The 26452-nt window shown below is 39.7% G+C and overlaps 1 protein-coding gene across 2 annotated transcripts in view; it reads left to right on the forward strand.

The window, feature by feature from the left end:
* LOC120716965 (beta-crystallin A1-like) overlaps window positions 1-26452 on the forward strand; it is a 55140-nt gene that overhangs the window by 21791 nt on the left and 6897 nt on the right. Inside the window, exons 1-3 of one of the 2 annotated variants that reach the window (XM_040004721.1) lie at window positions 24243-24418; window positions 24650-24726; window positions 24818-24936. In XM_040004721.1, coding sequence (XP_039860655.1) covers window positions 24652-24726; window positions 24818-24936 — 194 coding nt within the window. In that variant the 5' untranslated portion in view covers window positions 24243-24418; window positions 24650-24651. Of the gene's footprint in view, window positions 1-24242; window positions 24419-24649; window positions 24727-24817; window positions 24937-26452 lie in introns of those variants that run through there. The other variant, XM_040004722.1, reaches the window with a different exon arrangement.

Raw genomic sequence — 26452 nt, forward strand, 5'->3', positions numbered from 1 at the left:
CATGCAATCATTTTTATCCAGTTAGAGCTTTGCTAGTGGCTTCATCACAGTTTAGTAAGGAAAATAAGCCCCTGCAGTCGCGTTTGGTTTTGAAATTGTTTTGAAAGCACAAACATTGTGTTTGTTTGTTTTTGTTTATTTTATGTTTTTTGTTTTTTCATTTTGCACATTAGGACAAAGTAAATCCCCAAAAGTTGATTCTGTTCATCTAGACATAGCATTTTGTCATGACAGTTTGCATATTAATGATCAAGGAACTGACCTCACAGCCCGTTGTTCATTCAGTGTGCTAGTTTCAGTCATTGTGCAAATGTACTGTTTATAAGGTTGGGAAAACCTGCAGTCAGCTGAGACTGAGGAAGTCACTTGGATGAGTGATGAAATGTTTCTCCCACTGAAAACATCACGTCCAGATGAACAGAATCAACTTTTTGGGAGGTTCAGCATTCTCGGGGAAAGACACGACAAACTGTTGTGGGTTTCTTTCTTCCTCTAATGTGTCTTACTGTTTTTTATTCATTTCTTATTGCATTTATTTATTTATTACCTCAAGTTAATTTAGCATCCTCATAGGCCTCCAAAGTGAAGAAACGACTGTACATTCTCACTTGTGTAAATGAAACTTAATTACTCTTTCAATCTCAGTCTGATCTTGACTACAGTTGAAATCTAATAATAACTATCCTTTCACTAACTCTTGAGACCTTGTGTGAACAAATTCATTCTTTTGACTTCAGCAGGTGCAGTTGTAAATTCCATTGTTTGTCACCTCCAGTTACAGGTACGCTAGAGTCAGAAAATAGATTTAGTCATGTTAATCCACCGCTCAGTTCTTGTGTTCCTGTAAATTGTGACAATTGTCTTGCAGCATGTTTCAGTGGCCTGGATATTAAATTGCCAGCTGTAGAATGTGTCTGAAGTCCTTGAAGAGGAAACTCTCTACGGTTGTTGTTGCTTTGTGAATGTAGCATGTAGCATGACATCACTCACAGCACTGTAGCAAGCCTGGAGAGAAGGTCACTGGAAGAAATGGTATCAGTCATAGATAATCCAGACTACACACTGCACCGTTTACTGAACATGTAGAAGAAAACTTTCACACACTTTCTCAGTTCCACTGGCACAAGGACAATATGGGAAATGTTTATTGTTTAAATTGCCTACTTATTTTTTCTTGTGATGATTTTATTAAATATGTTTCTCTATTTAATTATGTTCCTATCTTTTGGGTAATTTTTGCCTTATTGAGCCACTTGGTCTTTTTATCCACCCATTTTCTTCAGCGTATCCAAATCAGAATTATAGTGCAAACGTCAGGTACACTGCAGACAGGTCAACAATCCTTCACAAGACTAAAGATACAGAGATGCAACTTATTGTCATTTTAGAATCACTAGTTAACCTAGATAGGATGCACTATATTTTATTTTAGCAAGATATATTCTAATTTATTTAAGTAACTTTGTTCTAGGCTATTGTAGCACTTAATTTTCCCAGCTCCGGGATTGATAGATCACATCTCATCTTTTCTAATCTTATATGGTAGCACTTCTGGGTCTGGGCTATTTTTATATTGTTAGAGAAGACTATCAAAAAAAAAAAAACTATACTTATCCCTGTAGTGAAGAATATTTTGAACCCTTGGCTTGTGTCTAAGCCCCACCTTGCAGGTCACACCCAATTTATTTTTTTCCAGGAAATGTCTCATTTGTCAATGAGATTATTGCTGAGCAGCAGTGGAAGCTGTCTTTTAAATAGCTGTTTTTGACACACTGCTCTGCTTTGCTAGCTTTATCAGTTAAATCTGATTCCCACAGGGCATAGAGGGTGTCTCTCTGCCCTGTGGGGCATACGGTAATCAGACCCAAACAAACAGTGGGTCAAAGTGTTCGTTTGTGTTAGATGATGTGAGACAAGGTTGCTTGCACTCAGAGGAAGATTTCAATTTTGATATATGTAACATAAAGAACAAACATGAATAATTGGTTCAGCTGTTATTTAGGATGCTTTTGTTGCTCCTAATTTAGGATGGATTTCAATATGAAGGCATCCATTCATGTGGATGCCTTCATGCAGCTCATCTTTGTGAGCCACATGAGACACATGTTGCAGCCCGTGTATCATGACTTCGTAATTTTCCACACTGGAAACAGCTTTGGCAGCAAAACATTAACCTGCACTTATGATAACAGCAAGTCCTTGATTTCTGGATAAAACAAAGGCTTTAGAAACTAATCTATCCTACAGAGCTGATTTTTAAAAACTAGAGTCAGTTCAGAGACACAGATAAAGTTGACCTGTTCATGTTTGTGAGGACTGGCCATGCAATGGAGGCTTGAATAAAAGCCCTTAAAGTAGTTCCACCAATACAGTCTTTTTTTCTGATTTAGATATTACAGAAGTGGATTATCAACCCTACTGTGGCCTAACCCTGCTATAGATGAGGTGCTGAATCACTTTTAACCCCTATCCTGCGCACAGTCAGGGAAAATGAGTTACTAACCTAGTGTCCAGTTGAGGTATTGAATACCTAAACAGCGCTGGTTTGTTTGTGCCATTCCCCATGCTAATGTTGTGGTTCAGTTGCTGCAGGGATACTCAACCAGAAGTCTGATTATGAGCCCATTTCCAGTTCAGAAGCTGTGTAAAATGTAAATTTAAAAGAAAATGCATTGATTTTCAGATCCCATAAACCCATATTTATCCACGGTAAAACACAGAAAACATGTCAAATGTTAAAATGAAGAAAATGGACCATTTTTGGGTACATACATCACAAATAATCTGTAAATGTCTTGGAAGACAGGGATGACAGGAAAGTTGTCTCATTCGTGTCTGATATATGATGCTCACCTGTCATATGTTTTGAGTTGATGAAAGTTCCAGTTCATCATGCGACTCTTATAATAATGTAATAGATGCCTTATGCAGTTTAACATATTTGCAGATGCAGTTCATTGCAGATATTTGCTTCTGAGAAAGTCTGCCTCTCTGAGATGCTCATTTTTATACCCAGTCATGTTACTGAACTGTTGCCACCCACTCAAGCGAAATTATTACTACCAATTATTAAAAAATTCCTTTAGCTGTTTATTTTTAGTACCACTTATTTTTCACTTTCCTGATGCCAGTTCCAAACTCAAAGGTCCAGGTGTGCCTTTGACTTTTGTGAGAACCATACATTGTTACTCCAGTTTACAACTACAGAGAAGATTACAAACGAATGGTACATTTACTATATCAGGACTTTGCACATTTTATTTATTATGTATTTATTATTTTTATTCATTAACAAAAAATCCTTAAGGAATGTTTCACAAGGCTTCCAGTTTGTTTGCACAGTTACAAGGCTGAGGCAGTAATTAAAGCATAACTCATGAAAACCCCTAACTGATGCTGTGGAGGTTAACTAAAGATGCAATTGGACACCAATCCTCCCTTTGGAGAGAAACTTGGCAAAACACTGATCCAAACCAAAAGCAGCACCAGAGTTTTTTTGGATTGTGTGAAATTGTCTAATAAAGCAAATGAGGAAAGGTTAGCAGAGTGGGAACACATTCAGGTGTAAAGCTAAGTCAAAACACTGCAAATAGGAAAGGTGGCATGTCAGGTGTCAGGTTTGAAAGTTACTGGCATATTGCATATACATTTGCTAACATTTTATACAGAAGAAATTACCCAAAGCAACCAGAAAGCTCTGCTATTCTGAGATCTGTTGCCCTATGAGGTTTGAACAATGTAGATTGCTCAGCTCCTTGCATTCCTTTTAGCATGAGTCATCCTATTCACACCACAGTCCCATTCAGGTTTAAGCAGATGAGAAGTTATACATGTAGTTATTCTCCATGAGACCAAAGGAACGGCTCTTACAGGGCGAGATGTTCCACCTCCTGAGGTCATGGGCATGAATTTGTTTATATAAGGTCTTGAGAGTAGGTGTATTTATTTATACAGTCATCTTTTGGTTGCACAGATTCATTTTGTAGCTTATGTTATTATATGCACTTTAAGGTCGATACCTACGTGACCCTATTCTTATAGAAGAAATGTGATGAGGAACATTCTTGGCTATCAAAGTGTGAGCACCAGTGTTGGGACTAATGCGTTATTAAGTAACGCGTTAGTCCCAACACTGGTGAGCACACATCTTATATTCTACATCAGCTTCTAATGATTTATTCCTTCTTCTTAATTCTTTTTCTTCTTCGTGTTTTGGCTGCTCCCCTTTTAGAGGGTTGCAGCAGTGGATCATCAGCCTCCATCTCACCCTATGCCTAGCATCCTCTTCCGTCACACCAAACCTTCTGCGTGTCTTTAGCTCATAATGAATTTGCCAATGCTTACTGATGCGAGTGATAAGATAAGATAAGATAACCTTTATTAGTACCACACGTGGGAAATTTGTGAAGGACTACCTGTGCAAGCAGCCAGCCAGGCAGTCAACATTAAATCCCAATACGGAGTAAAAGTGGAGCTTTACAAACGGATTGTGGGAAAGATTTGCTGAACATGAGTGTATCTGTGTGTGCATGTTAATCCTTTGCTCTCTTTCACTCTTCCCATTATTTAGCAGCATTGTACCTCAAGGAGTCATTAAGCTCTCATAAGCCTTCCCATAATCCGCTGCTGAGACAGTCCCAATTCACAGAGTGACATCAGAAGCAGGGCTAGAAATAAGAGTAGCCTCATGTGTGTGTGTGTGTGTGTGTGTGTGTGTGTGTGTGTGTGTGTGTGTGTGTGTGTGTGTGTGTGTGTGTGTGTGTAAGAGAGAGAGAGGAAGCGAAAGTGTGAGAGTGTGTTAGAGTGTGTGCGTGCATGTTTGTGTGTGTGAGGTCCAGCTTGCGCTCTGGTCTACTCACATGTGAAGGCCCATATGTGTGTGTTAACTTGTGTGTCTGTGCATGTGAGTGCGTGCATGTCAGTCTGACGTCAATACTCCTCCGATCCATATTTAACTGCATAGTGAGGAATGCTCACAGCACCTTGTAGGTGTCTTTTCTCAGTGTATTTATAGAATGAACTAAACTGGGTGCCAGTGTGACAGGTGAAGTGTGTCTTTCCCTCCATTTTGAATGCTTGAGGACGGCTGAGCTAAAACAAGAGTGTTTATTTCTGGAATGGGTCTGCAAGGAAATGCATTCTGGTAAAAATGGGTATGACTCTTTTTTTACATAGAAGTTTGAGTGAATGTTAAAAATATGAGGAAAGTGCATCATCACTTATTAAAATAACTCTATAAAGCCATTTAGCCACTGCAAGAAAAAACTCATCCATCAGATGAGGATTCACACTTGTCTCCAGTCTTTCATGTTCCCAGGAAAAACAATTTTTCTCAACATTAAACCAAAACGACTCAAAGAGAACTTATTTATTGAGCTCATTGGATGTGTCTTTACGTGGAGATATATTCACTTTCAGTCAGCTGGAAAACTTCTTCCCATTGGTTTTGCTATTTTTGTTGCTTTTTCCACCTACATGTTAGTGTGGTGATGACTTTGTGCTACATTCATTCATTCTGAGAATTCTCCATTGATTGCACAATATGCATTCATATAATAACATATGATATAATAATTCCTGATGGCTGCTTCAGGAGAGAACTTTATAAAAACAAATGTAATAATGCTAAATGTATATTTTAGAATAACTAGTTCCAAAAATGACTATAAACATTCATTTTTCTCAATGTTTCTTTTAACAAGCAAACCTGCATTTGCAGCATTAGTAAATGTCCAACCTAACCTGCTCCACAGAATGTTAGGTTCAAGATGACATGTACAGAATCACTGCTTACTAATGGATTAGTTCTCAGGGGGAAACCATGTTAGAAGATCCCTCAAACCTTACTGTGTGGTTAGTAATAAGGTCTACAGTTTTAAAAGACTAAAGGTTTAGAAGATAAAAGTACTTGCAATCAACTGGTAAACGTGAATGTGTTCATAGCCAACACCGTGGATTGACTAATCAAATAGATGACCACTTTCACTTGACAGCTTAATCCATTTGTGGGGCTAAGGGATGAGTGAAGACAGATAAGGAAAAGACATCCTGATATCTCTTTGTTATTCATGCCCCAGAGGTCCTTATTTGTAATTGCTTTTTAATCTGCATTATATTAAATTCAGGGAAAGTAAAGCAGCTTTAGGTGCTACTAATCGAGAAACAAAGCAATTAGTTTTTTAATCAGGCACTTAAGGCAAAAAGGAAAGCATCAACTACCAGGTGGGCAGGGCTTGGCAGAGTCGACCATATCAGTGAGTAGTATTTTCACATAAAGGTATCTGTCCCTAACGTAAGGAAAGGTCATTTGGAAGAACTGAACATATTTTATTGTCATACAGAATATGATCAATCATCTATTTGGTGATCAGACTCTAATGAACCAACATAGCAGGAGTCCCAGCAGTTATAGAAATTAGGATAGGACCCTTTGGAGTCTTGCTAATGGTGGTGAAGATGAAAATGAAGGCTTGAATCAGGCTTTGAATGACCAGGGTGAGGCAGAGCTGGGGAGAAGGCAGGTTGCACTAATAAGAGTCTGAAAGGCAGAATGACAGAAGAGCACTATTATTTATTTGGAATCACCCAGTGGTGAGCTAAAATATTTTATAATAGATTAAACTTGTTAAGTCATGTTGTTTCCCAGGGAGTAAAAACTGGGGACTTTACTGGAGCAATTTTCCTTCTCTGTTGGAATGTTTGTCTTTGTATTTTGATTTGTGAGCTTTATTTCTCTAGAGCATGCACATGCTATAGCATTGTTTACAATTAGTATGTTGTCAGGTGGTTGCTAGGCAACACAATGACTTCTTAACATCATGCCTAAAGCAGTTTTGTGTTTGTAAACTAGTTATTAAGTTAGGTTCAAACTGATATGAATCTTTTATAAAGAGTTGACTACACATGGATCAGTTTTGCCCGTTGGTAGGTTTTCTTTTAGTTAATATGTTGAAATATCATATCTGATACATATAATAACCTTACACATATCAGATTATGAAAGGAGAATCTTGTGGCTGCCATAAAATCTGGTTTATAAAAGTTAGAAAACTTTTTTTAAAAATGTGTTTGATAATATTGACACATAAAATTCAGTCCATCTTTCTAAAAACAAAGATTTGGGCTATGAATTTCTTCACCCATAGTTCCTGTACAGTCCAGATTGTCCACTCATTAAACTTATTCATCTTCTCAAACTTTTTTTTAATGCATTGGCTGCATTTTTAAAAAATATTATACTTTATGCCTTTGTATTAAGGATAAAAAGAGGGTATAAGATAAAAAAATTATCTCAAAAGCATTAATTCTGGATAGCAAGAATCGATTTCTTTGAAGCTTTATATGAACTTAGTTATTGTTTTTGTATATTTCAGTTCTAAAGTCAGTTTAAAAGTTAGTTGTCCTTGATTAATGTGATTAATGTGATTAATGTGTTAAGAATTGCATATTTAAATGTATTTCAAATAAACTGGTACACTGAAGCATGTTGTTGTACAGACTTAACGATTGCCCAGTCTGTTGTACAGACTGGGCAATCATGGCTCAAGAGTTTGCAGTTCGTCTTGTAACCGGAAGGTTGCCGGTTCGAGCCCTGGCTCAGACAGTCTTGGTCATTGTGTCCTTGGGCAAAACACTTCACATCACCGCCTACTGGTGATGGCCAGAGGGGCCGATGGCGCAATATGGCAGCCTCGCTTCTGTCAGTCTGCGCTACAACTGTAGCTTGCCATCACCAGTGTGTGAATGAATAGTGGAATTGAAAAGCACTATATAAATGCAAACCATTCTTATTTTTAACATTTCCCATTTCTTAATAATAAAGATTATGTTTTAAGGCAGATGCCAGGAAGCCGAAGTGCTGCAGAGTTATTTTGATCTCTCACAGAAATCCTTGCACATTGAAAATTATGTCAAAATATGTATTTACAGCCACTCTGCAGTTCCAAGAAAAAGAAATGGAAAACACGACAACCTTGGTGGGCCTATGTATGAAAAGGGAAAAACTTTGAGTGTTATTTAGAAAAAAAAAGAAAACATGATGTTGTTGTTAGTGTCTTCGCTAAGATGTGACTTTCAGTATTTTAGAAAACATTTTAATTGAGAACTGATGTGTAGCTGTGTGTCAAATCCCTGAAAAAAAATCCAAAACATTAAAAACTCTGGTTTTACAAATTAATATATTCAATTAAGGCCACTACCCGTGTCCCATTCTTGAGGGTATGAGTCTACCCACTAACAGTTGTTTTTTTAGTTAGCAGTTGCAGCCGTTTTACATTTTAATTATTGCAAATATTGCAAATATTATTCTAGTAAATTCATTAATAATACTGAAAATGTCTGAAATATGGAGAGCATTTAAGGACTCATTCTTTAAAATATAAACAATCTCAGTCATCTTTCAGAAAACGACTTACTGTGTCGTTAGTTTTAGTTTTACTGTCTTTGATATTGTGACCTTGTTTCGTCTCTTTATGTTTTGAATCTAGCAAGAATGAATAACAGCAGCTCCCACTTCAGAAGGCTTTGTTGTTGCAACTAGGATGAAAAACTCAGAAACGAGTAAATTCTTCCAACTCTGACCCAGAATCAGTCTGTGATGACATTTGAAATGCAAAAATGTATGAATTATTAACGAGCGTCTGCAACCCACAACCCTTTAAAATTTAACCTCAGGGATTCTAATTTAAGTTCAGGGACTGAACGTGTCTTAATACTTCATTCAGAGTTACTCTAAATCCCTCTCCAATAAACACACACTGTTTATGTATATGATATTTTAATCAGTGCTCCAGATCATTTCAGCAAAAATGATTACCTAAAGTGATTAGTCAGTAAACAAAAAACATTTCATGGCCAAATAAGTACAAATAAAAATGCAAATATGAAAAAAGGATATAATTATTAAAAATACAAGATTAATAAAGCTGAAAGTGTGACGAAATAAGCTAAATGGTTTGTAATGACAAACATAAATTAGGGTGCTTTTAAAAGAGGTTCTAACAGATGAAGCATAAAGAAATGGAAGCAGTTTTTCCAAGCTCAGTCCACACTTGCAGTGATTGCCAGTCAGTACATTGAGTCTGATATGGCCTGGAGCACCAGCCTAGCACAGAGGTGATGTAAAAAGGCAGCTTTGCCACGAGACCTTTGAAGATGAACAGAAACATATCCCTCTGATGACTTTCAGGCACATAAACGAGAAAGATCGGCTTGCAGAACTGGGGGAACCTATATAGATGACAGCCGGAAGGAGCGTGTTTGGAGGCGTGGTCCCGCTCCTGAAATTCCGAAACATAATCTCCACTTGTTAACTGCAGGAATTCAGAGATGCACATAATCAACTTTAAAAACTTTTCAATGATAGAACACGAGACGAGTCTGATGATGATCAAACTTTGATCAAATGATCAAAATTTAAACTACAAATTAGTTAAACTTTGCTCAGATTAGTTTGTACTGTGTGTCTCAAAGATAAACCTACTGAAACTTTCGTCTTGCACATCTGCCTTGTCATCCAGTCTTCATGGCCAGGCTGATATTTTGGAGATACCAAAAATCAAAGCAGCCCTGTCCCACACTTTAAGCTTTACTGCCATCCACATACATGAGAACAAATGCACTCACCTGCCAGCTGTTACGAGGAGGAAACAATGTGTGTAAACCTGCTTTTAATCCTGTTTAACATAATAATCTATGGGGACTGATTCACTTTTCAAGTGGTCTTTAGAGGAACTCCAGCCTTTGGCACTTCTGCTCTGCCTTTATTTTTGAACCCCGGAGGTTGCCAGTTGGCTTAGCTCAGACATATTTCAACAGTGATTTCGTGGGTCTGCTAAAGAGGGCATTCCTGTCCACTCTTTGACTGCATCCTATCATTGTTGGTTCAGCCCTCACTTTTGAAATGAAAGCCATGTTATGAATGATTTGAAACAGCAAACACTGACTCATTGTGCAGCGCTGCAAAGCATGTGCAGCCCTGCACAACAACTGATATAGTCACCTGGGAATGAAACACTGAACCTGACTTGGGCGCTTAACCTAAAATTCACATTTGCAGTTTTAAAGAAAGCAGACACATAAGCATTTGCACAACAAAAAATCCTTGTATATGTTTAATAATAGACAAATCAAACATACAAGACACGACGCCTCAGCCAGACGATTGTCTGACACTTAATCAACCATAAGTGAAAACTGAAGGCCTCAAAGAGTAGGATTGCAGGTGCATCACGCTGGATTTCATCAGAATGTGCAGCTGTTTGAACTTTAAGGACTTCTTGCATGTTTTATGATCATACAACTAGACAGCATTATTTTGACTGCAAAGAAAGGTGAATGGAAACTGTCTCTCTTTTCAACAAGGTAGTGCTGAAGGAGAGAAAAAGAACCCCAATACTATAAATAAGCTTCAAATTACTTCAAAATCCATTGTGCTATATTAGCTATTGTCCTTTTAGATTATGTCATTAGTGTCAATAATCAAATTTTGGTGTCTAATAGAAAGTAGAACAATGATCAATGGGCTGGATGTGGTGAAAACTAATGGAGGGAGATATTTCTGTACCATATCTATCATTTCTGGGTTAATAGTGACGCTGTTTACTGAAAGCTGCCTTATTATATTTGCATGATTTCAAACACTCAGCAATACAAAAGCCCTCTTCTATAAAATTGATGTCATTGATGATTCCCTTGATAAACCGCAAAGCATCGATATCGTGTGCAGATTACATCATGAATGATGGAGTTTGGTATCATGAATATTTCATAAGCTTGAGGGGAAGAAGAAAGCATTGCATAATTTATCACATATGGAAAAGGATGTGCTAAAATGCAGTCATATCTGTCTTTGGTGCTGACGTTGGCACAGCTGGCCATTAATGATCTCTTTGGTGAGAAAGACCTAAAGTGCTGCTGTAGACAGAGTGCTGCGGTGGCACAGATTTTGATTTTCTTTTATAGAATAACAAATTGGTCCAAATTGCTTTCCATCAGTACAAATTAAATCTGCATCTTTGGAGCAGGCATTATGCCGGGTGAATACACAGTGGGTGGACTGGGGATAGAAACTGTAAATTGCCTCTAGATGTTCTCTAAAGTAACAGATTTATTGAGATGCTGTATTCTTTGAGTTACTTGGAGTTTATGGAATCAAGAAAAGTTGATTTTCTGAGAAAGGCAGACTCTTCAGACTCTTTGGTGTGGTGTTTAATAACAGAGTCATCAGCCACAGCATTAAAGCCTCGCCCAGTTTTGTGAACGTCTCCCCCGTGATGCCGAAATAGCTCTGATCCATGGGAAGATGGACACAGGGCATTCGTTTGCCTCCTGTGGTTTGCAGTGGTCGGGTGCTGGCAGTGTATCGTTTAAGTCTCATGTGCTGTAATGTCACCTGTTTTTCTAGTTTTCTAGTTCAGGATTTTAAAAAGGTGAGTCTGTGGGGAATTTTAACAAATAGCTTTTAACATTTATTAAGTCCAAGATACTAAATATGTTTAACATTCTAGTTTGCAAGTCACACAAGTGAGCTGTTGAACTTTACAGCGTGCATGAACATTGTTTTAAATAAGTTAGAAGAGGATTTTTTTAGTGTTCGGTCCTCTCTCGATGATGTTATGAATACGCAAATGTATCTATTTTAAATATATTTGCGAATGTTCCTTACGTCATGGAGAGAGCAGCACAGGTTCAACTATCCACGTTACACTTCAGAAAGTTGGTAACTGGGGCAGGATCGACTTCCAATCCCTTGAATGACTCCTGCTCGCATATACTTGTCTTATTATAGGGGAGCTCCGAAAAACTTTCTACTTCCAGCAAATTAATCTGAAAACAACTTTCATCTGTCAAACTGTGCAGATGCACCACTCTGCACAGTGAAAGCTAAAAATCAGAAAGAAGCACAGAACCGTGTTTCTGATCCGCAACCAAGTTTTTTAGCTCTTAAAATATGAAGGGATTCTTTAATATTGATACGTTGATAACCCTCTCTTGCCAACTCAGATCTAAAGTTTATTTTCCTGTTTTGTTATTTTCCCTCTCAGCTGCATGATCAAACACTTCTGGAGATCTGAGATCAGGTTGTATGTGATGTACAAATGCAGCAACCACCATTTTTTGAAGTTTGTCTTACAACTAGTTATCTAGTTGTCTTTTATGTGGATTGTGTACACCTGATCTCATTTCCTCCCAGTTGTCTAATCCCCATTAGCCCGCAGTGTGTGAGTATATAAAGCAGTCTAATTAAATAGCTTGATTTTTGTTAAATCCTGCATCCCTCCCGATTCCGAACTTGGCTCTTTTTCCTTTAGCCATGTGACAAAAATATACCTCGGCTTTCAAATGACAACAAATTAAACTCCATCAATTGCCGACATTTCATACTGGCATCACAAAGGTTTCTGAAACAAAGTGGTAATGAAGCTAAAATCTCTGTACATCTGATTCCAACAACCTCTGTAAAGGTTATTCAAAGATTTAGGTGTGCTGGACCAGCAGTTATGTCAAATATAGATGGAAGAACTGAATCACTCAAGAGTCCATCTGGCCTCGCTGGATGATGTGTAGAAAGTGAAGAAAGAGAATGACAATTTATGCTGAAAATCACGGTGGACTGTTTTTCCTCTTCTTTCCTTATACGATGGAGCAGATTTCCTTAAAACGATAATATCCCGGGTTCACATCTCTGACTTTGATCACAGAACTTCCACCAACTTGTTCTTCAAACTTTTTGTTTACAAAGGACAACCAGTCAGAACCAACTTTTCTTAAAGAAATAGATGAGCTGCTTTCAGGCACAGAAGAACCGAGAGGCTGCACCAGTGCACATGTGAACAGAATAGTGATTATTTTGAACTGTGAGTGATACAGAGCTACTCTAGCAGAGTCAAAGAGTAAAAACATGTTGATGGACATGACGGATCCACTTTAAGATGAGTCAGATTGTTCTGAAGAAATCTCAGGCAGTATATTTAAATGTGCAGTCAATTAAATGTGGACGTTTTCATAATAGGCTGTATTATGATATTATTAGGCTCATGGACTGAAATTAGTTAGACTCCCTGGACTAACTATTTCTGAAAACCAGCTTTAATTGGCATGCGTACATCCCTTGGGCCACTCGAGGCTAAGAGAAACGAGTCATAATAGCAACAGTGTTTAAACCAGATAAAATTAACTTGGTGTGCTTATTACACGCTGAGTTCCCTTGTTATACACACGAGTGGCAAATGCAAATGCACAGGACTTATTTTGGAAACACTCTAATGTATTACAAGTTAGCTGATACTTATTGAGTCTCCCTGTTGTTCTTTTGTGGCTCTTTAGCCATTGAATCCAGCACAGTGTTCATCAGCTATGATAAATAGTTCCATGATAGCCATGAGAGTGCTTTAAGGCTCCACAGAGTTGTAGACAATGACTGACTCAGCTGATTCTGCTGTGGGGTGTTGCTCCCTCTGTAGACGGCGAAAAAATATTGATTGTAGCAGCTTTAATTTGAGGATCTGTTTTTACTAAATATAACAGGGTCTCATGCTGGGTTCAGTTTTTTTGTGCATTTGCTAAATATATATAAAAGTCTGTTGAATAAAATGTCATTCCAAGTAAAGCAGGTAGTGAGATGATTTATTGGGGTTTAAGGCTGGTGTGGTAGCAGGATCTGAGCAAAGAGCAGTCACCGCCATTTGTCTCTGTGGTTGTTTTCTTCTGTCTCAGTGCCCCCTTCACACAAACAAACAGAAATCTACGCTGGTACCCCTTCAGTCAGGCTCTGACAGGTCGAGCGAGCGCTGACGTTGGTGAGATGTGGAATAATATATGTGAGGGGAGAGAGGGAGGGAGGGGAGGAGAGAGAGGAGAGTGGGGAGCCAGAGGCTGACAAATGGAGACAGCGAGAGAGGAAGAACAAAAATGGAGAGAGCATTTATTATGAGAAGCAGTCTCTGTGGTTAGCGTAATTATCTCCTCCTAAACTTTGAATAACTTTTCATTGGCCGCTAAATTACAACTATAAATAACAACCTAATGTACTCCCCCCCGTCCTGCACTCAAACCGTCAAGAGATTTAAGGACAGAGGAAACATTATTACACCCTCTCCCTCCTCCTCTCCTTCTTTGCTCTTCCTCCTCCACCTCCATCTCTGTGCCCGCCTTCGGCCTCCGCCTCTCCTCCAGTCCCTCTCTTCCTCGCCCTCGGTGGGTTTCACTTGGAGGACATGGTGTAGCAGCCGTGTGGGTGCCACTGCATGTCACGAATGCGCCTAATGGACTGCATCTGGGGGCAGCGGGCACCAAACTCATTGAAATGCCTGTAATCACCCTTCTCCAGCAGAAACTGGCTGCCACGGTAGCCGGGGAACTGGTAACCCACCCAACTGAGGAGAGAAAAAGGGAGAAGAGAGGCAAGGATAGGGAATAATAGAGAGGGATTACAAGGTTGGACAGCAACTGTTCAGCAGAGAAAATGTGAGGCAGCAAAAAAGCATGAGGTGAAACAGAAACAGCAGGCAAGTGAGAAACGTGATGAAAGATGCTAGAAGGACACATGCTAATAATTTAGAGAGAGTAAACATCGAACAAATGATGTCATCGATCTGTTTATCGTGCTTCTAGGTGTTAAAGCACAGACTCGTCTGCCTTCCAGCTGCCTGTTTGGAGACTGCGGGTAGCAGTCCAAATAAAGTAATCACAGCAGATAAAACAACAGTGTACGCTGGCTGCCACGCCTCTGGGAGCGCAGACAGAGACATGGAGCTGCTGACGTTCGTGACACCCTCATGTAGCTGCTGATGAAAAAGCCTCTATTCCCGAGCACATTACCAGACAGAGTGCTGTTTCTGTCAGTTTAAGAATGACGCCACCGATGTAGAAATGGTACAAGGAGCTGGACTTTTTTTGACGCAGCTGTTGCAAAAGCAGAGTGTGGTGTTTGTGGTCAGTGCTGCTGAAAAATGCATGATTTATCAACCCGAAGGCTGGAAAAGGTAGCAGAGTTACAGCTTCACAGTCAGCCTTAAAGAAAATGCAGGTCTTCTAGATTTCTGTTTGTTCACAAGGCTGATAGCACTCATATTTGGGGCTTGAAACAGTTCAAGCCTTGGTCTTTCACACTTGCAAAAAACACCCCCAGACTGTTAAGGTTCGCTAATTAAGATGTTATACATTGTTTATTGTATTCTAAAAGAATAGGAAGTGTAAAAACTTCATGAAAGCTGAGTTTTATGGGGTGCTTTGCTAGCTTGTTACCTCGTTGACAGCAAGCTTGTTGAAGCTGCTGCACCCAAATCAGGCCCACAACTACAAACTCTTGTTTTATACCAATGTTTCATGGTTTTGTTGGAATCACATAGCATATAGCAAGTTAATTTGTGAGCTTTGCATGTGCTGTTAAGATGACTATTACTTTCAAAAAAGATCCAGGTTAGCTTAAGCCCTGTTTCCAGTCTTTATGCAAAGTTAAGCTAGCTGGATGTTGGCTTTAGCCTCATATTTAGCACACTACAGAGTGGTATTATTCTACTCATTTAACTCTTTGGAAAAATGCAATAAGATGTTGTAATTTCATAAACTACTCACGTTCCACAGCTGACCATGATGCTGCCCACCCTGTCAGTGAAACCATAGGAAAACAGGCTGGGAACATCATCATCCATGATTTCCATCTTGCGGCCCTTGAACTCTCCAACCTCATACAGGCATATCTTGTGCTTCTCGGGATCCTGCGAGGTGGCGGGCACGAGGAAGGAGGAAAAGAGAATAAGGATGTAAAGAAGGCAAATAAAAGTAGAGCAAACTTCCACCAGTTGAGTGGCTGGAACATAGGACTCACCATGCGGACAGGCCTGAAGGACAACAGGTAGTCATTCTTCTGGCAGTTGCTCCAAGAGTCCCAGCGGGGGTACTCACCCTTCTCCAAGATGAACATTTCTCCACAGAAGTTCATCTGCTCAAAACCCACGAAACTGAGGATGGGGAAAAGGTCAAGAGGAAGAAGAGGAAGGAGAGTGATCATTGAACGTCCCTCAAGAAGAGTCAGCTCACTGATTACACTCAAATGAATGAGCTGACTCCTCTTGAGGAGTGTGCAGCTTGTAAAAATCTTATAGCATCTTGGCCTCTGCTGCTTTGATTTTTAAATGTGTCCCTTGTTGCACTACTCCTTATCTCCTTGCTTATATTTTCTTTTATTAACTGACATACTTCCATCACTTGTGCTTTGTGTGCTTTATTGTGTTAGCAGCCAAAGTTCTCTGCATTGCTGTACTCTCTGCAAAATCACCCGGGATAAAAGCATCAGCATAATGCCAAATGCAAAGTGGGGAAATGTCGCATAATGGTGGAGCGTAGCTGTTAAATCACCTGCTCTTCTCTTAGAGGAGTGTGGGTGCTGCTGGGTACCACACTAGTACATGTGGGTGTATACGTGTCACAGCACGCAATCGGAATACTTACGGCCCACAGTCGACACGCAGGGAGCGCACCTTGTCCATGCCCAAGTCACACACGTTCATGCACTCGCCGTTGATCTCAATACAGCGGCCCTGGAAATTCTCCTGGTCGTAAACACACATCTGAACGATTGCAGTGGGGAGCAAAGAAAATAGGAGTGGAGGTCACTGAGGTAGGTTCAGATTCAAGGGAAGATATATGAAGCAGGAAGTGTGACACGGGGAGATAAAGATGAAGTGCCAATGTTGTTATGACAGCTACCTCCACAGTGATTTAACACACTGGGGGTTTTTTCTGTCAGTTATAGTTATCAGCCACCCCCTCAAAGAGCTATAAGAACCAGCAGGTCGCGCTAACAGACGTCAGCTCACAAGGTAAACTGTTACAGTGGTGTGAGGCCAGCTGCTTCCCACTGTGTGAAAAATACTGTATGCTGTATTTGTGATGTTAAATCATCTGTTTTACGTGTGTGTGTGTGTGTGTGTGTGTGTGTGTGTGTGTGTATACTGTACCTTGTAAGATGTTAAGCCCATCTCAGACGTCTTGGTCTGAGCTGCTTTCCCATCAGTCTGGGAAGCAGACTTGGATTTCTCTCCTCCAGCAGACATGACGACTGGGATAAAAAAAAGAAGCTGTTATAGCTCTAGTTTGACTTTTACTGTCACACTAAGAGGTTGTAAAAAAATCTTTACTTAAGAATAGGGTCTAATGATTTGTTATTCAGTAAACAAGACCTTTAGCTTTCACATGTTCATCTGATCCTGATAGAAGTTGAATTAGGAATGACCAAAAATAGCAAAAATGAGGGTCGTTCTTTACAGACTCTTTTCTTTATACATTCGTTATTTTTACCTTCCTGTTAGAAAAAATGAATGCCCTCAGCTCAGAAGGTTCAAAGATTCATACATCCTGAGTCATTTCTGTACAGTTTCTAAGCATGCTGCATTTACAAAGCTGGCACATGTGTGTTGAAATAATCGGCATTAAAAGAACCAATCAGAAAATGTCCCACAAACCTTTACACAACTAAGATCTACTTCAGAACAAAAGCTAAAAAAAAACACTCATCAAAAGCAGATTTTAGTAGGTTGAAGCTTTTCTTGGCTCTGAGTCTGAAATGTTGCACTTTCAATGCTGCATTTGTGAAACCAGCTTGATTCCCAGATCCCCATTGGAATTTAAAATGTAAACATTAGTTTCTAAACTCCGGTGCTTTTTCCTGAATATGCCCAAGTGCATTTACTGACAGCTGCTGGCTGCGTACAAAAGAAAAATCACATTTTCGCCAACATTTGACTTCAGTTATAATTAGCGTCCTAGATTGTCCTCTGAGTCAGTGAAAAGTTTCTATCTTTCTGTTCTGTTCTGTATGTTTGTCCACTGTCTTACCTGTGGCTGTGTGTGCGTAAAGGAGTAGACTCAGGCCTGAGACTGGTGGTCTGTGTGAGAGTGCGCGGGGCCCCTCGTCGCTTTTATATGCTGGCGCCCAGAGAGAGGGGATTATAGACACAGAAACAAACTCGCTGAGCTCACAGCCCCCACAGAATAGAAATACCCCCATCATCAAAGAGAGAGAGACAGGCAGAAAGAGAGACAGAGCATATGGTTGAAATAATATGAGGAAGAAAATATGACAAACTCAGATATATCAACATATGGTCGACCTCAGATGACTTAACTGCATCTGGAGTTATAATCAGGATCGACTTTTGTTTTAGCCAAATGCTAAAACAAGCAAATTTTTAGAATTGTGAATTTCAAATGAAATCAAATACATTTTTGTGTTAATTTTTTTTTCTTGTCGTCAGTGATCTGCTACATTTTGATAGGTTAACAAAAGACAAAGTAACCTTATAAAAGCTTGCTCATTGTATGAACTCGTGCACTGAGTGAAAGAAATGACAGTCCAGCTGGAGTAATGTGAGATAATGCACTTTTCTACGCCCTTACAGTTTCAGTGTAATGACAGCCAAGCTGACCAGGTTCACATTAATGAGCCTATTGCAAAATCATTCCCTCCTGTTCCCTTCAGTGCTATAAAAAAAGAGGCGCTGGGAAAAACAATAACAGGAAAAACAATAAGCTGTGAGAAGCAATAACGGTCCAGTGCCTGCACCTCAGGGTGAGCAAAGAGGTTCAAGGTTTGCATGGACAATAATCTGATTCTGTCTCTGTTCATCTCAGTAGGAGAAGGCTTTTATATCAAAGCTTTGCCTTTTTTCCCTGTATGGGTCAGTAAAATATTACAGTGAGTGTTAGCTGGAAAATGTAAAAAGTGTTTGAGATGTTTATTTCAAAGCACTCACAAGAGAACAAGCAAAACAGTCGTAGTTGTAGCATTCGAGGTCGCGTGTTGTGCTTCATCAAGGCTTCAGATGACGACAGGAGGGAAATATGAGGTGCAGCTGAGTGCTACATGAGATTGTGAGCATTCAGGTAAAACCATTCATGTCTTCAATTCAATGTTCAGACTTATTAATTTTGAAACTTGAATTTGCTCAAATCATTATGCTCAATTAAGCATCATTGAAAGGTCAGTGGAGGAAGTGATGCAGGAGTGAATCAGACCCAGTGAAGTGGCTGAGGACTGCAGAGAGTCTCTTGAAGGAGAAAAACAAGGGAAGCAGGAAACAGCACAATAATACACATGAAAATGGATTTAGCAAAGCCGTGGAGGGTCAGCACTTTTACCTCTTTGCTGTTAGCTGGTTCTGGGTTTAAACTGATTGGGGTATTGCTTGTAGGTGTCTTCCCACACTCCAAAGACATGTCGGAGACAGATGGACAGAAAACAATTTCTATAAGCAAAAGTGAAAATAAATGATAGGTCTGGGTGGTGCAGTGGTTAGCAATGTCACCTGAACCAGCCGGAGTCTTTCTGTGTGACGTTTGCATGTTCTCGCTGCACCTTTATAGGTTCTCTCTGGGTGCTACAGGTTCCTCCTAGAGTCTAAAGACATGCATGTTACATTAACTGGCGATTATATTTCACTATAGGTGTGACTGTGAGTGTTATCTGTGTCTCTGAGTTGCTCCTGTGATGGACTGGTGACCTGTCTTTACGACGCCTTCCTCCCGATCACAGCTGGGAACACATTTAATCTAACCACCTGTTATGCGTCTGTTCCTTAAGCTAAAGATGCAGATTCATTTGCTTTGTTTCTGTTCTGGTTAGAGAAAGCTTTAATGTTTTCTGAACAAAGTTGTATACTCTGTTGTATGATATTTTCCTTTTTTTAACTTCCTGCATACAATACCCTTCATAACCTAGATTCTTCAAGAATCTTTATTTTATTATATTTAAACCCATAAGATGGTTCATGTAATCCAATAGTCCAATGCATTGTTTTTGTAAATGGATAAACTATTTCCAGCTGTTCTGAAATTATTTGAAAATTTTGTTCTGATGACCAGTTTTTCTTTTAGCATAATAAACTTATTTTAGATAACACAGTGTGCTGTTGGAACACAGAAGTGATGGCTGCTGAAAATATACCTGTGTACGTTTCATTAAATTTAAGTTACAAGCTATGATTATTGATTCCATTAATTATTATTTACAAACCTTCTGAATAGTGACACATTATAATAGATGAAAGCAAACTGACTTCTTTCAAAAACAGAGCTACAGATCCAACAGATCCACAGAGGATGCCATCGCCCACGTCCTACACACCACTCTCAGCCACGTGGACAAGAAACAGGGTAACTATGTGCGAATGCTGTTTGTTGATTACAGTTCAGCGTTTAACACAATAGTGCCCTGCATACTGTTCACAAAGCTGAGGGATCTGGGACTTAACAGCCGTCTGTGTGCATGGGTGTTGGACTTCCTCACTGGCAGAACTCAGGTGGTGAGGGTGGGCAGGTGCTTCTCCAACAGCATCACCATCAACACAGGAGCACCTCAGGGATGTGTCCTCTCGCCACTGCTCTACTCCCTCTACACTTCAGACTGTGTGGCCACCCATGGCTCCAACACCATTGTGAAGTTTGCTGACGACACAGTGGTGTTGGGTGCCATCTCCAACAACGATGAGGCGGCCTACATGGATGAAGTGAAGAATCTGGCATCGTGGTGCCAGGACAACCACCTCCAGCTGAACGTCAGCAAGACCAAGGAGCTGGTGGTGGACTTCAGAAGGGGTCAGCACAGAGACTACAAGCCCATCATCATCAATGGAGCTCCAGTGGAGAGGGTGCAGTCCTTCAAGTATCTTGGTGTCCACATCTCCTCAGACCTGACATGGGCTGCCCACATTCAGGTCCAGACCAAAAAGGCTAGGCAGCGCCTGTATCACCTACGACAACTGAGGAAGTTCAGGGTCTCTCCAAAGATCCTCAGGATTTTCTATACAGGCGCTGTGGAGAGCATCCTCACACAGAACATGACATCGTGGTTTGGGAACAGCTGTGTGAAGGACCAAAAAGCTCTCCAGAGAGTGATCCGTACAGCAGAACGCTGCTGCAGGATTGCTCTCCCCCCGCTTCAGGACACCTACACCAGGAGATGCCGGACTAGAGCAGCGCAGATACTGAAGGACCCGTCCCATCCTGGCAACAAACTGTTCCAACTTCTGCAATCTGGTAGAAGGTTCCGCATCTTCCGGGCAAGGACAGAGAGACTCAAGAGGAGCTTCTATCCCCAAGCCATCCGGGCCCTAAACACACACACCCGCCCTCTCACATCATCTACAATTGACTGAGACAGGACTCTCTTCCAGACACTCTAAACCAAGGCACAATGTACATTTCAATTCCTTTAATTTTAAATATGTTTATATTGTCTATCCTGTAAAATAGTCAGATGTCTATTCATATTAATGTACAGAATTCACCTGCTTGCTGCTACTACTGCACATTCACCCAGTGTGTATACTATATGTCTGTATATATATATATAATGTTCTTCCTCTACACCCCCCCCCCCCCCCCAATTTTTGCACATGTCGAGGAGCGTGTCAGGCTACATTTCACTGTGTGTTATACTTGTATAACTATGCATGTGACAAATAAAGAACCTTGAACCTTGAACCTTGAACTGGCCGTAAACATGTAAGCAGTTGTGTATATAATAAAATTCCAGTTACATTTTAAAGCAGGAAATTAATGCATTTTTCAGCATAAATCTCTTTGTAACAACCTAACACAACTTCAAATACTATGCAGTATTTATGGAAGAGGCAGTATTTATACAATATAAAGTCAGATCATACATGCAAGGCATGTGTACTAACATGTTTTAGTAGATCTGGCATCGAATAATGAAATAGCCAACAAAACTGTGACATTTTCCATGTGCTTTGATAAAAGATCCTCTTCAAAGAGCCCATTGATCGATATGTGGAGCACAGTGGATGCACCTCCACAAATGTGAAATACTCTGAATAATGGCTGAATACTGGTTTGATTGATTTTTCTTACTTGGGGAAAAATATGCTAGATTAGCTTTGCCTTTAATGACATTGTATGCTTTACTTTTCATACATAGGCTTGTTTTTATATCCCGTGTTTAACAAAGACAGCCCATTTTGCTAAATGACTCAAATCCAGTTTCATCCCCTTCACCGGGAGCTTTTACAACAATTTCTACAATGACTGAAAAACCATCTACTGAACCCTCTATGTGTCTATTTTTCATCATATAATTTGTGAAGCTGACATTTACAGCACGGCACTAAAAAAACTTCTCATATGTGTATCAGTGAAATGAAAGTTTAGTTAATTATAGTTGTGAGTCAACTTAGTTTGTATAGTTATTTCTATAATTTCACTATTGCCAAATATACCTCATAGGTCTTTACAGTGTGTACAGCAGACAACACCATCGGTCCTTGTTGCCTAAAACATGAAACCTAAACATATTTGTGTTTCAGATGGGTATATATATATATATATATATATATATATATATATATATATATATATATATATATATATGTATTAGAAGAGAAAAGACGGTGGAGGCAATGCTATGCCGTGGCCGTGGCCACGTATGGCTGCTAGTTGAAGTGGGCCGCTGGTGTTTATTGACGTTGACAGAAGTAGTAGGATGAATTCTGAAGTGTACAGAGCTGATCAGACAGTGCAAATTGATATTGACAAGTGCAAGATTGTCACTTGATCTCAGCCCAATAAAACATGCTTTTCAGTCACTGAAGACAAAACTGAAGGCAGAGAAGCCCACAACACAGCAGCAACTGAGGGCAGCTGTGGCCTGGCAGAGCATCTCGCTGGAGGACACGCAAAATTTCGTGATCTAGATGGGTTTTAAATGTCAGGTAGTCGCTGACTGCCAGTCCCGGTATTAAAAAGAATAATTTTTATTTAAAATATTTTTGTCCAATTAGTTTTGAGCCTCTGAAAATACGACTATTAAATATTTAATGTGATACTTTTGTAAAACCCCTTCTGCTAACAGTAACAAGTATCAGATTTCATGGGGTTTTTCCCCCAAAGATCTGCTTAATGCTTTCTCCCTCCGACACCCAAATGAAACCTCTGTCCAGCCTCATTCATGTCTTTCATGTAAAACAGCAGATCGAAGCACTTTGTCCAAGACAAGTTTCTTCTGAACAAATCCACACAGTGTGAGTACATTTTTTTAGAGCACAGCAGGATAAAAGCTGGGAGTCGTGACTTAGCCACTTAGCCACTGCCTTTTCATGTGTGTGTTTTGTGTGTGTTTGCCTGTATGATGTTAAACATGTTAAGGAGAATTTGAGGCTCTGTTGATGAAATGTCAAGCAACAAGGGGCTGACCGAAGGAGGTGGATGTTGCTGTGGTGACTGCAGTCCTACGTTTAAAACAACTGAAGGGTCAAAATGATCTGTCAAAGGCTCGCAGTGATGTCAAAACCACTTTCCTTGTATTTTTTCACAACTTTTACGCTTTCTTTTATAGAATCTATATAACATGTATTATTAATTAACAGTTATCAATAACGTATTGAATTTAATTATTCGGTCCCAATTTCCTCCACTTTTGGAAGCCACCATTTAAACAGACTCCCCGGATGACTCTCCAAATCCTCCTCATTCTCTGCCTATAGCCCCGGCCATTGTTGCTCTATACGATGGCACTGCTGACCTATACGAATAGACTAAAAACAGCCACGCATTCATCGCCCGCATCTCTGTGACTGCGCTCTATATGATCTGCTGAGTCGACAGGCCCCATAGGGTTACAAAGAGAGAGAGAGAGAGAAAGAGAGAGGGAGGTAAGGGGGTGGGCGTGTGGGGGACATGGAACGCGAGCAATGAGCCCGTGCGTAAATTCGCAGTTGCGCGTGCACAAACCGTTTTTACGCACGACCCCAGGAGCGATCATTTTCTCACCTGCGGCAATTTTCCCACATTTACCGGAAGTTTTCCTCAAGCTACCTTCAAAATAAATGTTGAAGGGCTCCACATATTAGGCGTCGATATGATTAATATACAAAATACACTCAATATTTGCGAAGTGATTATTTTATTTATCTTCTATAAGCAAAATTTACTAATCTCAGAACTTAAAGCTGATGACTTCAGAATGCTTGCTGCTGATGCTGTGAAAGTGATTCAGTAAGTTGTAAATTTGTTTGAATCAGAATAAACAAGCAGGAATAAAAACAACACTAACTTGAGGACTTAAAAATGTAATTGAATATGTCGGCAGGTTAGCTTCTCTGTGACAAGCTGATAGGAAAATAATAATTATTATTATTATATATATATATACATTCTAAGAGTATAAAGAGCTAGTGCTGTACTTTAATTTTGAAGAATTTAGCCGGAAGACATCGGTCATGTTCCTGTCCTACTTCAAACACTCACCGCTTTCACGTCATTGGAAAAGAAGGGCGGCACGCGCACACTAACGAGCATGAGCATCCCGCGTGAACGCCAGTATAAAATAGAACCTCCAGGTTCCGACCAAAGTCTATGCAAACGGCATTTAGATTGTGAGGAGTGTCAGCAGCGCATCCAGGTAAGATGACCCGGAAATTTCCTGCTTCAAAACTTTCCCACGGGGGTGGTTTAATTGATTAAACGGGCCTGATTGGTCCTATTGCAGATATGAGACGGTGGAGGTTAAATTTATACAGAAAGAAATCTCAAACAGAAACTGTTGCTGTGATTTTAAAAACTACTCCAGAGATGCTGCATTTTAATGCTTGTACATATTCTCATTCATGCTCTTTATCTCTCTTTACTCTAGAAATGAATAGAGTCGTTAGAGCCCACATGACCTCACCTATGATGTTCCCTAGAATGGACACTGCTCCTTTCTTTAAGGTGAATTCACACACTTTTTATTTACACTCATAAATGTAAATTGTAAACATGCCCAGCTTCACCCATTCTCCGTGTCTCCCCCCGTGCGTAGGTGACTGTGTTTGAGCAGGAGCATTTCCAGGGCAAGTGTCTGGAGTTCACTTCTGAGTGCTGCAACATCCACAACTGTGGTATGGACAACATCCGCTCCATCCGAGTGGAGAGTGGAGCGTGAGTCACACAGCCTGTACGCCTGCAAGTCTCTGTGGACAGCTGACTGTGTGTGTGTGTGTGTGTGTGTGTGTGTGTGTGTGTGTGTGTGTGTGTTTATGTAATTGTGTTTCTGTGATACAAGGGTAGAGAATGAGGCACCCACTACCAAACATGCCACCACGAAGGCCACTGCATCCTACATGTAGGGTCCACACACCAAGGCAGTAATGGGGGGTGAAAAGGAGTCTTTTATTTTAAAAGCATTCAAATTGCTTTCACCATTTCTGGCTTTAAAGGCTGTTATACATTCCTCATCATTTATTCTTTAAGGCCACATGAGTGGTTTTATTTTTATAGCTTGCTGTGCACCTTTTTTTCATTGCTTGTATGTGAAGGTCAGTGTCAGGATCTCTCAGATAAAGATGATGCTTTTAGAAAGAACTATCTGTTTAGAGTAGCTTTAAAAAAATGATATCCATTATGTACCACCAGTGCTGTTATAATAACCTTTCGTGAAGCTTTACTGGACTGGAAACACTTTGTGTTACTCAGATATTTCAATTTCTTAATGAGTTTAGATATTTTAGAGCGGGGATGTCAAACATAAGCCCTGGGGGCCCTAATCAACCCACCAAGGATGAGTCCACTGGACAGCTTTAAAAAATGTGAAGGACTGTGCAGATTTTAAACTTTTTACTGTATTTTCATAGGTTTTACAGCTTCTTCTATTCATAAAGACCTCCTCTGTTGTCCTTCGTACTACAAAGTAGTGAATTAACAGGCAATAAACTATTATCTACTGTAAAACTTCATTAAAAGTGTGAATTAATAAAAACTTTATGTTTTATAAATATGGGGCAGTCTAGTTAATGAGCTACCAGAACTTTTACAGTAATTTTACACATTGATTATGGAAAAACTGAGACGTACTGTTGGAATTGCAATTTTATTTCTTTAATTCTACATTAGTTCATCTCAGGGATTAAATATTTAGTTCAGTGTCCTTCACTGGTCCGGCCCACTTGAGATCAAAGTGTATGTAAAACAAGTTTGACATCCCTGTTGTAGAGTTTGGAGTTATCCGTGGTGAGAAGTAAGTTGAGTACCTGCTTTGAAGTACTTGAGCAGAGTATTTCTATTTATGTGAGTTTATATTTCTACTCCTTTTGGTATCAAAATATCGTGCTAATTTTCAGCAACAAATAGATGAACGTGCTGACTACCCAACCATCATAAACCATTAAATAACCAAGTACAGAAGTTGTAAAGGAATCGTCTATTTAAATTACATTTTAAAATGATCCTCTTGCCTGTGACGCTCCGTGTGTATGTACATGATTTTGCTTTTGATTATAATGAAATGAGATGCTTGCTTTGTCCAAAGCTCCAGAAAATGCACTGGACTTTTCTCCGGACAGGAGCAATGGGCCCTTCCAGAAATCATGACCCAAACACAAACAAAACAAAAGCCACAAGCAATTTTGTTCTGAAAGATTTTATGTAGGACATATTTTCTTCATTCACCAGCCAAGAG

This window comes from Simochromis diagramma, unplaced genomic scaffold, assembly GCF_900408965.1.
Source record: "Simochromis diagramma unplaced genomic scaffold, fSimDia1.1 OVJJ01000487.1, whole genome shotgun sequence".
Lineage (NCBI taxonomy): Eukaryota > Metazoa > Chordata > Actinopteri > Cichliformes > Cichlidae > Simochromis > Simochromis diagramma.